The 12,112-nt window shown below is 35.8% G+C and overlaps 1 protein-coding gene and 1 pseudogene across 1 annotated transcript; both read left to right on the forward strand.

Moving 5' to 3' along the window:
• Window positions 1-980: 980 nt before the first annotated feature.
• On the forward strand, window positions 981-2,897 carry LOC121735833. The gene is made up of 2 exons (XM_042126789.1): window positions 981-2,640; window positions 2,767-2,897. Exon 1 carries the CDS (start codon window positions 1,587-1,589, stop codon window positions 2,619-2,621), a length of 1,035 nt encoding a protein of 344 aa, XP_041982723.1. The 5' UTR covers window positions 981-1,586; the 3' UTR covers window positions 2,622-2,640; window positions 2,767-2,897.
• A 1,459-nt stretch (window positions 2,898-4,356) lies between these two features.
• Window positions 4,357-6,876, forward strand: LOC121736232 (annotated as a pseudogene).
• The last annotated feature ends 5,236 nt before the right edge of the window (window positions 6,877-12,112 follow it).

The raw sequence follows: 12,112 nt of genomic DNA on the forward strand, positions 1-12,112 counted from the left end.
GAAAAGGAACTCAAGTGTCATCCAATTACAACAACCTCAGAAGAATACATACAATATTACTCTCAGTTTGGAACAGTAAAAAAATTAGGAATTGATTGGAAGTTATATAATATTAAAGAGTTGGAAAAAGTTTACAAAAAAGTTACAGGTATACAGAATTTAAAAAGAATAACTTTTATTAAAACTATTAATAAAAGAAACCAACGTCAATGTCACATTAAAACTTTTGAAAATTACATGTTTATATCGGATGTCGAAAATAATACAAAATTAACCCTTTTTAAACGACAAACAAGTCGGGTTAATCTTGATTTAACCGAATTGGTAATAGAAAAACACCTGACTTTAAAAAAGAAAAATGATGTAAGAAACCTGCTTGTGAAACAATTTGGTGAAAATTGGGCAGAAAACCAGGAGCTCTCCTGGTATGTCAATATTATAAATTGTTGCAATAATTATTCTGATAGTGATGAAGAAGATGCTTGTGACAATGATGAACAATGTGATTGCCTTGAACATGAAACGGCTGTTAGAATTTAAGTAAGTATAAAATAAAAAACATTTTTTTAATATTGCATGAGTTTTATTTATTTTATTTCAAGATGAAAATGAGGTTAGTGAAATAAAATATTACTTAGTAAAGAACGATTTTAAATTAATGTGAACAAAATAAGATTAATCCATAATGGTTTGAATCAAAACTAGATTATTCCTATAGAACACATAACAAAACTTGATTATTCCAATCAGCCTCGTCAAAACTTGATTATTCCATTTTAAGATTCTGGATTTATTCAATATTATAATAATGCTAAAATTTTGAAACTCATACGAAATAATCACTATTCTTGTTGTATATTATAATTCACCAACATTTTATGTTAAACATGTAACTCTGTTCTTAAAATTATATTTCTTTAAATTATACAAAGATCCAAAAAGTGGAATAGTCAAGTTTTGAAAAGAACCTCCTCATCTATTACAGAAACGAAGAAGATGAAAAAGTGCAGGAAAAGTCATTCTGTTCAGTTTCACCAATTAATGATCATGGCCCGGTAGCAGTCTGGGCGCACCTAATCCCTGTCTTGAAATTCATACGTTTAAACTTTCCAAAAGTGCAAGTTTTACATATATTTACCGACGGACCTACAACACAATATAGAAATAAAACCAATTTCTATATAATGCACAAAAAGACTAAAGAATTGGGCTTTGACTTTGCGACATGGTCATTTTTTGAAGCGTCGCATGGGAAGGGCGCAGCAGATGGCGTGGGAGGCGCTGTAAAAAGAACCTTAGACAAAAAGGTCACATACGGCCATGACATTACAGACGCAGAAACCGCTTACAACACTTTGATACATGCCAAGTCCAAAATAGATTTTTTTTACATAACAAACGAAGATATTCAAAAAGTACAAAATGGCTTTGATTTGACTGGTTTAATACCAGTGCCCCAAACAATGACGATTCATCAAATCTTGTCTACAGACAAATAAAATTTCATTAAATACAGGAAATTAAGCTGTTTTTGCCAAGATAATATCGCTTGTAGCTGCTATGAGATCCAGGAGCATGATTTAAAGATGAAAAAAATATTGAGAAGAGAAAAGAAGAAGGAAACAAAGTACTCCACAGAAACATCCAGCTCAAGTGAAGAAGAAGAAGAAGATACTATAATATATATGGACACAGATGACGAACCCTATGATGTTGACTCAGATTTGGAAGAAGCAGATATCAAATCAATTACAGATGTTGACACTGAATCAGACAGAGAACCACAAGACATTAAAAGGGAAAAAAATAGGCTAACACAACATAAAGGAACAAACCTCAGAAAAATCTCTGTATCAGATGAAGAAAAAATTGTAAATTATATTGATATCAATACAAACGATGACATTCCTGCGGCACAAAATAAAATACAACCTGAACTACTTGCAGCAGAAGATACAATGAGTTTAGACGAAGACCAGGAATCAAAAGTTGAAACTGTCACGGTTGCACAAATTCACACGGAAAAACCACCAATAAGGAGAAGTCCTCACCTTAAAACGACAAAAACTTCAATGTTAGATGAAGAACAAAACAAAGTATACAACAGCAGCAGCAGAAATAACAGAGATACAAATATTGATTTAGATGTTATTGAACCCTTGGCTTCAATTGATAATATTGATATCAACAGATTACCTATAGTAAGTGACAGTTTCATTATTGATGACACAGACGTTGCATCTGACTTTAGTTTTTCTTTAATTGACGTTTCAAAAACTTCTCAACATGAAGCTAATATCCAGTCACGTAAAAGAGCTTGTGATGAGAACAAAACAGACAACATATGTGCTAAGAAGCGTTTGAAAACAAAAACACGTAATTGTATGAAGAGAAAAAAGACTACTACTAAAAATGACAGGGAAAAGAAAAGTGAAAAACCAGTTTTGAAGTGTGTGGGTTGCGAGGAGGATCTTATTAGCGATGCTGAAGACGATGACGAGAAAAATATTGGCTGCGATAAGTGTCCAAGATGGTTCCATATGAGATGTACAACCAAAAAGGGAATGTCATACGTAGATGTAGCATCCCAAGAATTTATTTGTCATGTTTGTTTTGTTTAACGACGACGGTTACGATTAGGTACGTTAATAGTCGTTAACAATTATTACTGTGAAATTTTTTAAACTAATTTTGACTGTATTTTATCTTTCAATAAAGTTACGGGGATTTTAGCTGTTGTTTCATTGCAATGAATTTTATTTTTAGGTATCTACCTACTTAGAGAAAAAACTACTGCTTGAGGCAACATTTAAAACCTAACTACGACATAAAACACCCGCACAGGTAATGTAAAACTTGATATTTTATTTTAATAAAACACGACATCATAATCTTGTTTACATCTTTTCAGCGGGTGTTGCATGTTGTAGTTAGATTTTAGTTTTTAACTTTAATTTTATTTATTTAAAAATACTACCTAAATATTTCTTTCTGACATGCAAGTTTATATTCGAGTATAGACTTTGCCTTACTATTTCTGCTGTGTAACAAATTTTCTTTTGTATCACATAAACTCGAATATTCTGCTGTGTTTCTTTTGTGTCACATACATTTTTTATGAAATCCACCCGGGTCTCTGCATTACAGTTGAATTCTACAATGATAGACTCCCAAGCTTCCTGTTTTTGTACCACGCTCTCCGAGTTGGTACATTTGTTTTCTATTATGTGTTTGTATCTAAAAATACGAGAACAGATGGTTAAACAAGTAAAGTAAACATGATACTAAATACATACATCTATACGTGGGAGAGCCATGCTTCGGCACGAATGGGCCGGCTCGACCGGATAAATACCACGTTCTCACAGAAAACCGGCGTGAAACAGCGCTTGCGCTGTGTTTCGCCGAGTGAGTGAGTTCACCGGAGGCCCAGTCCCCTAACCCCTACCCTATTCCCTTCCCTACCCTCAACTATTCCCTTCCCTTCCCTTCCCTTCCCTACCCTCCCCTATTACCCTATTCCCTTTTAAAAGGCCGGCAACGCACTTGCAGCTCTTCTGATGTTGCGAGTGTCCATGGGCGACGGAAGTTGCTTTCCATCAGGTGACCCGTTTGCTCGTTTGCCCCCTTATTTCATAAAAAAAAAAAATACATAATTATAATTATTGTGGAACGTCGTTAGTATAAACTATTCGGTGATCAGTAGGCACTTACTTGGAAATTATTTACATAAGCTGGCACTTTTCTCTCTCGGTAAAATTTTTGCCTCGAGAACTCATTTTGAAAATAATTTTAAACCAACTTATTTTGAACTTCGCGGATTAGCAGAACGATCTAAATACGTCATTTTGGACAGTTGACAGCTATCAGTTGGACAGATTGTTTTTTTTTTCTTATCACTTTTACAGTTTACAACCGAATTTTCACGGCTTAATTTGACGTTACACGTTGTGTGGCCATGTTAAAAATTAAAAATAAAAATTTACTTATTGTCTATGGACCACTTCACAATCCTGTCAATATCCTGCTGCAATTTTATGTGATCAGCGTCCTCTATTATTTTCATTATGATTTTAAGGTCATCAGCAAACAGTAAGGCTATCGTTTTTTTTACAACTTCAGGTAGGTCATTCAAAGTCAAAATGAACAGAAGAGGACCTAAATTGCTGCCCTGACTCACTCCAGATCTCGTGAAATACGATTCAGAAAAGCATCCGCCACAATCCACTTACTGGCATCTATCCCGCAGATAGTTAGCAAAGAAAGCCAGGGTATGCGGGGCACAACCTGCTTCAGCCAATTTTGACAAGAGAATGTCATTGTCGACTGTGTCGAATGCCTTCCTAAAATCAAAGTATGCCACATCTACCTGTTCACCAGCGTCTACAGCAGGTACAAGATGCGTCATTAAGTCCAGTAAGTTTCCTGTCGTTCCTCGCGCAGGACGAAAACCATGCTGAGCGTCATTCAACTGGCTACAAACCTGAGTATACAGGTCACGATGAATGGCCGACTCAAAAACCTTAGCTGGAGTACAGAGGATCTCCACTGGCCTTTAATCGCTGGGTTCCGAGCCACCCCCGCCTTTCGGTACCGGCACAACACGCGATAGCTTCCAGCGCTCGGGAAACTGCGCGGTTTCTATACACGTATTAAACAAGTGTGTCAAAGGCTCAACTAATACTCTACTGCAGTCCTTGAAAATATATGCTGGTATACAATCTGGACCCGCCGAACGCTTGGGCGGCAGGCGGTCGAACGCGCGGCGCACGTCGCCAGGGCGTAGCCGCGTGATTTGCACGTGCGCGCCCGGCGCCAACGACGCCGCTGCGCTCGCCGCCCCCACGCTCAGCTCCGGCGGCTCCGGATTGTATTATTGATCTCGATGTGTACCATGATAAATATTTTGATTTTAAGAAAAAATTAAGAGACTCATTTGTTTAAGTTTATATTATTTTATTTAAATTTAAAATTTTGATGAATCATAATTACATGATATTATTGTTATTAATGCTATGTACACCGTAGTTGTCGTATGCATTAGACATAATACAAACTGTTATTTTAGTTTTAAGTAAAAAATGTATGCGATGTGGTTGTACTTTATCAATAATAAATAAATAAATAAAAATAAATCCAACACATGTGCATCATAAAGATAAAAAACGTTTGCACGATGCCTGGGTTCGCATTAGTGAACAAACTGGTTATGCTATTCCTGAGTTAAAAAAGAAAAGATATTCGCTGATGGCTACGTTTCGCGGGCATATTAGGAAGATAAAAAAATCTCAACAGTCTTGATCAGGCTTAGACCAAATCTATAAACCGATCTGGTTCGCTTTTGAGCTTATGAACTCATTTTTAGGAAGTGTGTGTACGAATGCAGAAATTCCTGAAATACGGAGGATCAAGTAAGTTTCTTTTAATTCACTTCATAATAGTAAGTTCTTATTTTAACACAAACTGTTGCCCGCGACTTCGTCCGCGTCAACAATACGACGTAACATACAGACATGGACAATTTTTCTCATTCCTCCTTTTTGAAAGTCGGTTAAAAGTAGCCTAAGTTACTCCTTATAAATTATAATATATTCATATGCATTATGCATGTAAACAACGGTTAGAATCAAACACTCTAATTTTATTTATTTGTATAGATCTGATAAATGAAACAAACTAGGTACTTTGAAGTCCAGTTGAGTTGGCAAGGAAAAACCTGATGTATAACATATTTTTGTTTCGGCCCTAAACCATTGGGGTACCCTAAACTTTAGGGTACCCCAATGGTATAAGGATTATCCCTAAGACTCCACTTCCCTTACGTCTGTCTAATTAAGGTCCAAATAAAGCTGACTGGTTAATGAGAAATACGAAGTAGGATCCTATTGATAATTCAGGACCGCAGGAATAAAATAAGTATGTTTAAAGTTATTTTATGTGCTAGAAAAATGTTACTTAATTCATTATTTCATTTTATTCTAGGCTGAGGATACTCAACTGTCTGCAGATACAGAAATACAGAATGACGAAAACCTGGATACCACAAATCTCTTATCACCATCATCAAAACAAAGTAATCGACGTCGCAAAAACCCTCCAGAATTGCTAGCAGCAGAAAAACGGATGGCGGCTGATTTTAATACATTAAACAATGTTCTGAATAAAAATCAGTCAACAGAAGATGACTGTGATCTTTTCGGTAAACTGTTTTTTTCAGTAAAAAGCTTTTTTGCCGGCAATTTCCTGAGCCTTTTGCTCAGGAAATTGCCTGAAAAACAAAAAGAATATTTTATGTTTCAAACCGACGAATTATGTGGTCCATAAACCAAATATCAGACAGTGGCTTTCACAGTTCTGGTGCTGCCCACCACTATCACAGTTCTGGTGCTGCAAACCACTTTGGAAGTCCATCTCCACTTGAATTTTGCCGACCACCATCAGCACAAAGTATGTCTCAGTCTTCATCACATATCCACAGCATTCCAAGGCCATATAATATTCCTGTTTCATATATTCCACCCTCATCACCTAGCCCACCATCCTCATCTCATTCATTATTCATGCCACCAGGTACACCTAACGAGCACCAAATTTCTTACATGCCAGATACAGAACCCTCACATTCCTGTCAAGCGACGCCTTCCATTAGCACTGTCATTCATTCCCCTGAAAATATTTAATCTACTCCAAAGACCCATTACATTCTATCTATGCCATCATTTCATTCTCAAAATCATATTTAATAAATACATTTAAAAATATTAAGATTCTTACCAACATATCTTTAAAAAAGAAAGCTCATACTTCACTTATTTCAGTTTCAAACCCTGGCCTATCATCTTCATCTCATCCGTCATCTTCTGGAACTGCTCATAGTAGTAATTCAAATTTGCCGTTAATAGGTATGTCAAATAATAATAAAATTAATAAAGCTTTTAAGAAAGCTATGGAGGACTGTGAGTACTCCAAAAATTAGTACATTTTGTTACTGAATAGGCCATAGTGCATACATTTTACTTTAATTTGAATCCTTTTAAATATTAATTAAGCCTTTTAAAATCATTTTTAAAAACCATTTGATAATCACAAACTTTTACTTTTAATGGAATCCTGTTAATTCTTTGAACCTTAAATTATTATTAAAAACCCTGATTTGTAATTATCACAAAAAGCTTAGTTTTAATAAAGATTTGATATCTTTAATTGTTTTCTTAACAGCTAATACCTTTAAAAGTGCGTATGTAAATCAAACTATAGGTATACCAGAATCTGATGGCAAATTTGGATGGTAGATTTTCAAAAAATATCCTTGATCATTGGATAAATTTTTATCCAAAAAAGGATCAAAATGTTTTATTCCTAAAAAATTCAATAATAATGATGTATTGGAGATGGCGCCACCGAGCCACGGCAAAAAGTCTAGCTAGTGAAACTTTACAAGTAAAAATAGTTAATAGTGGCTTTAATTATAAAAAGTAAGTGCAGTGTGACGGACTAAGTGTTTACCACAACACAAATTGTGGACTAACCTGAAACCTATGGATTTACTCTAGAAACAAGTGTTAAAACAGTGAACTAAAAATCAGTTAAATTCAAATTATTTCTGACTGGCAACGGAAAAACCCTTCTGCAGCAGTGCTAATATAAGACAAGAAGTGTTTTTGTGACAAAGTGCTCATTACTAGTGACTATTTCAATAAAATCATCACAAAAATAAGATGAATAAGCAAAATTGGCGGCGATCCTAGCGACATCTATGTAAATCTGTAAGAACTAAAACAACGAGTAGTGGACTATCGATCGATCTTAATTAATATAACAGCTACCGAACGCCTTCTATATCCAAGAGAGGGCGCTGTACCAAATCGACCACCAAACGATCTTTATCGGGCTCGAATACCATCCGCGCACATACTATTTCTACAATAATAATTAATATGCCGCTCAGCAGATCTCCACCACCTACTACCACTGGATTCTCCGTCACGGAATCTGACCCGTGCAGCAATTACGCATCGGCAATGAATTCTGAGAAAGAAAGTGTTAATGAGATAGGGCCGCGCGGAAGAAAACGCCGGCATGATGATGAATTCTCAGTCTTCATGTCAGACATTAAGAAATCAATCGATTTAATGGCTAAACAGCAGCGAGAACTTCAAGAAACTGTAAATGGCATCCAAAAACAAAATTCGGACATTATTCAATCTATGGATTTTATTTCAAAACAATATGAGGACATGAAGGACAGACTATCTAAAATGGAGACAGAGAGAATCAACAACATGAAATATATCAAGAGCCTTGAACAGCAGGTGCAACAGTATAAGGAAAACACGGAAAAAAGTCTGAGGAAGAGTTCTATAGAAGTTAGAAATGTTCCCATACAAAAAAAGGAAACTCAACAGGACCTGCTTAGCTATGTAAAGAACATCGGTAACGAAATTAATGTCTGCATAGATGATCAACAAATCCGTGATGTTTTCCGTTTAAAAACTAAAAAAGAACAAAATATTATTGTTGATTTTACGACCGTTATCCAGAAAAACAAAATTTTATCATCATTCAAATCATATAACAAAGTAAATAGAGCCAATAAATTATGCACAACACACTTAAAAATTGAAGGAGAGTCGAAACCAATTTTTGTGACAGAATGTCTGACCCAAAATACCAAGAGACTATACTACCTAGCAAGAGAATTTAGCATGAAGCACGCATATGCTTACTGCTGGACAGCCCATGGGAAAGTATACCTGCGCAAAAAAGAAGGAGTCCCCTGCCGACGTATTTCATCAGAAACGGACCTAGACAATCTTATTCAATCGCCTGATATAGTATGACTATTTAGATTTCTTCTGTATTTTAGTTATAAAAAAGTATCTCTAATGTTAATTGATATTACTTATAATAACTTGCCTGCATTTCATATTATGTACCTACATTTAATTACTTTAACTAATATTATCTATTGGTTGTTAGTAAAAAAACTAAATTTATTATCATGTTTCACACAAACGCTATGTACAAATAATAATCTACACTCTCACAAACTAAACACAATTATAAACTCCACATCTAAAGAATGTACCCTACCTAAATTGCTTGACATATTATCAAAATATTATAATTATTATTGTATACGTCTTTCTAATACAGTGTGTAAGTGGCCAAACCTATTTTGTATGTTGTCTCTACCTCTAAGTGTATATGTACATAAAATTCGATACTATGACTAATATATCACACGATATTGATTGCATAGAGGTATCGCAATCAATAGTATGTAGCCCAGAAGAACTAAAGTACCAATCGAAAAACTTAATTAGATCTCTTAATATTTTGCATATGAACATCAGGAGCTTAAACTGTAACTTTGACTCGTTACTACTCTTGCTGGAAAGAATAACTGTTCAATGTGATATTATAGTGCTTACCGAGTGCTGGCTGAGTAAACTGACAACTATTCCTGAAATAAAAGGCTACATATCATATACTTCGAACTATTACAACCAAAATGATGGTGTTACTATTTACATTAGATCGAATATTCAACATAATATAAAAACAGAAATATCTTTCAAATTAATAGATGCAAATAGCGTAATTATTAAACTCATCGATAGCGACATTGCGATTATGGGCGTGTATCGTTCACCATCTTACAAAAATATAGATAATTTCTGCAATAGCTTGGATTCATGTTTGTTAGGACTAAAGAATGTAAAGTCAGTAATTCTAGTCGGAGATATTAATATAAATATAGCTCAAGGATGTTCTGACACAAACAGTTGTGCGTATATGGACACTCTAGCTATGCATGGACTACTCCCAGCGCATCTACATCCTACACGCCTAGATAGATGCTTGGATCACGTCATGGTCAAAACGGACCGTCGATCACAAACTTTTGTCTTGGACACGTTGGTCACCGACCATGTACCAATCATATATTCTTTAGATTGCAGAGTCAAGCGTTCTCAAGTGAATATAATGCGTACCCAAATTGACTACAATAATTTAAATAATGATATTGCATTGGCAAATTTTAGTCAGATATATCGTTCGACCGACGCGAATGTCGCAGTGTCAATGTTTGTTGACATCATATCTAATGCGATCTCTGCAAACTCTACACAATTAAGAGTTCCGCACAAAAAACGCCCCATTAAACCTTGGCTTACTCCAGGTCTCATACGATGTATTAGAAATCGTGATAACTTACATAAAAAAGCCAAGCTTAATCCTAATAATGCTATCTTACAACTAACTTACACGAGATATCGAAATTTTTGTAACAACTTGCTTAAAAAACTAAAAATAACATATGAAAAAAATGAGTTTCAAAAATATAAAAATAATCCCAAGGGAATGTGGAGCACTATTAACAAAATAACAAATTTAAAAAATTCATACATGCCACCCACTGACCTATTAAAAGTTGCTCAGAATCCCCAAGATTCGGTAAATCAGGTAAATAACTACTTTGGAGGAATCGGTAAAACATTAGCTGATGCAATATTAGTTAAGCGAAAAATTACTCCATTAGGCTTTGTAAATACTGCAATAAATCAACGACTCGCAGGACAGAGTGACTCCATGGTCCTAAGTAATGTTGATCACGCAGAAGTAGAAAACATAATAAAAAATCTCAAAAATGATTGTGCGACTGGTATAGATAATATTTCAACAATAGTTTTAAAAAATGCAATGAAGTACTTAATTCCCCACATGACTTATTTATTTAATTTATGCTTTTCTACTGGCGTCTTTCCAGACGCTCTTAAAAGTGCGCTCGTTCGTCCAATTCATAAGAATGGCAACAGGGACGTAATTAGCAACTACAGACCTATTTCTGTGCTTACGATCGTTTCTAAGGTTTTAGAAAAGCTACTTAATACTAGGTTAATTAATTTTATAAATAAACGAAACATCATTGCAGAAAATCAATATGGGTTCACAAGGGGAAAATCTACGGAAGATGCGACTCTACAGCTAAGCGAAACGATAGCCAAGCATTTAGATAATGGAGACAAAGTGCTAGGAGTGTTTTTAGATCTATCTAAGGCCTTCGATACAGTATCTGTGCCACTTTTACTAAGTAAATTAGAGTCTGTCGGAGTACGCGGTGTTGCTCTAGATATTTTCCGGAGTTACCTTTCCAATCGCACTCAGCGTGTAAGGATAGGAGAATATTTGAGCAGCACAACTCAGCTCACTTATGGAGTTCCGCAAGGTAGCGTCTTGGGCCCCACCCTATTTCTGCTATATGTAAATTCATTGTGTACACTTGCCTTGAAGAATTGCAAACTGTTGAGCTACGCTGACGACACAGCCGTGATTGTTTATGGGAGCACCTGGGACAAAGTTAAGTTGCACACAGAGGCAGCTATAAGAGAGATTATGCAGTGGCTGGATGCTAATCTTTTGACGCTTAACATAGAAAAATCAAAATACATACCGTTCTCACCACGCTCCAACTCTCAGCCACCAAAAAATTTTTGTATCATAGCTCATACATGCTCCGGAAGCTTATGTCAATGTTCGAAGCTAGCGCAAACAACTACCATCAAGTATTTGGGACTTACCTTAGACAATAATCTTTCTTGGCTGCCTTACATAATTGCTCTAACAGCGCGCTTAAGAAAGCTGATTCCCGTTTTTCGCAAACTCAAAAGCTCCGCGGATGTTGATACAATGCGGTGTGTGTACTTCGCTCTAGCTCAATCCCTCATTCAATACTGCATTGTCACGTGGGGAGGATGTGCGGCTAATACTTTGATGCCACTGGAACGAGCCCAGCGCGCCATCCTTAAAGTCATTTATGGACTTCCCCGGCGGTATAGCACCCACCAACTCTATCGCGAGTCCTCCGTGCTCACTGTGAGGCAATTATTCATAATGAATGCAATCCTACGTAAGCATAGAGAAATACCATATGTCCAGAATAACAAACGAACAGCCTGGAAAATCTGCTCCACGCCCCGTTACCGAACCTCACTTGCTAGACGCCAATTTCACGTTATTTCCGCATACCTCTATAATACGGCAAATAAACTAAACAACATATACCCACTTACTTACCGAAAATGCAAGCAATGTTTAAAAAAATGGT

Source organism: Aricia agestis, chromosome 18 (assembly GCF_905147365.1).
Source record: "Aricia agestis chromosome 18, ilAriAges1.1, whole genome shotgun sequence".
NCBI classification, from domain to species: Eukaryota; Metazoa; Arthropoda; class Insecta; order Lepidoptera; family Lycaenidae; genus Aricia; species Aricia agestis.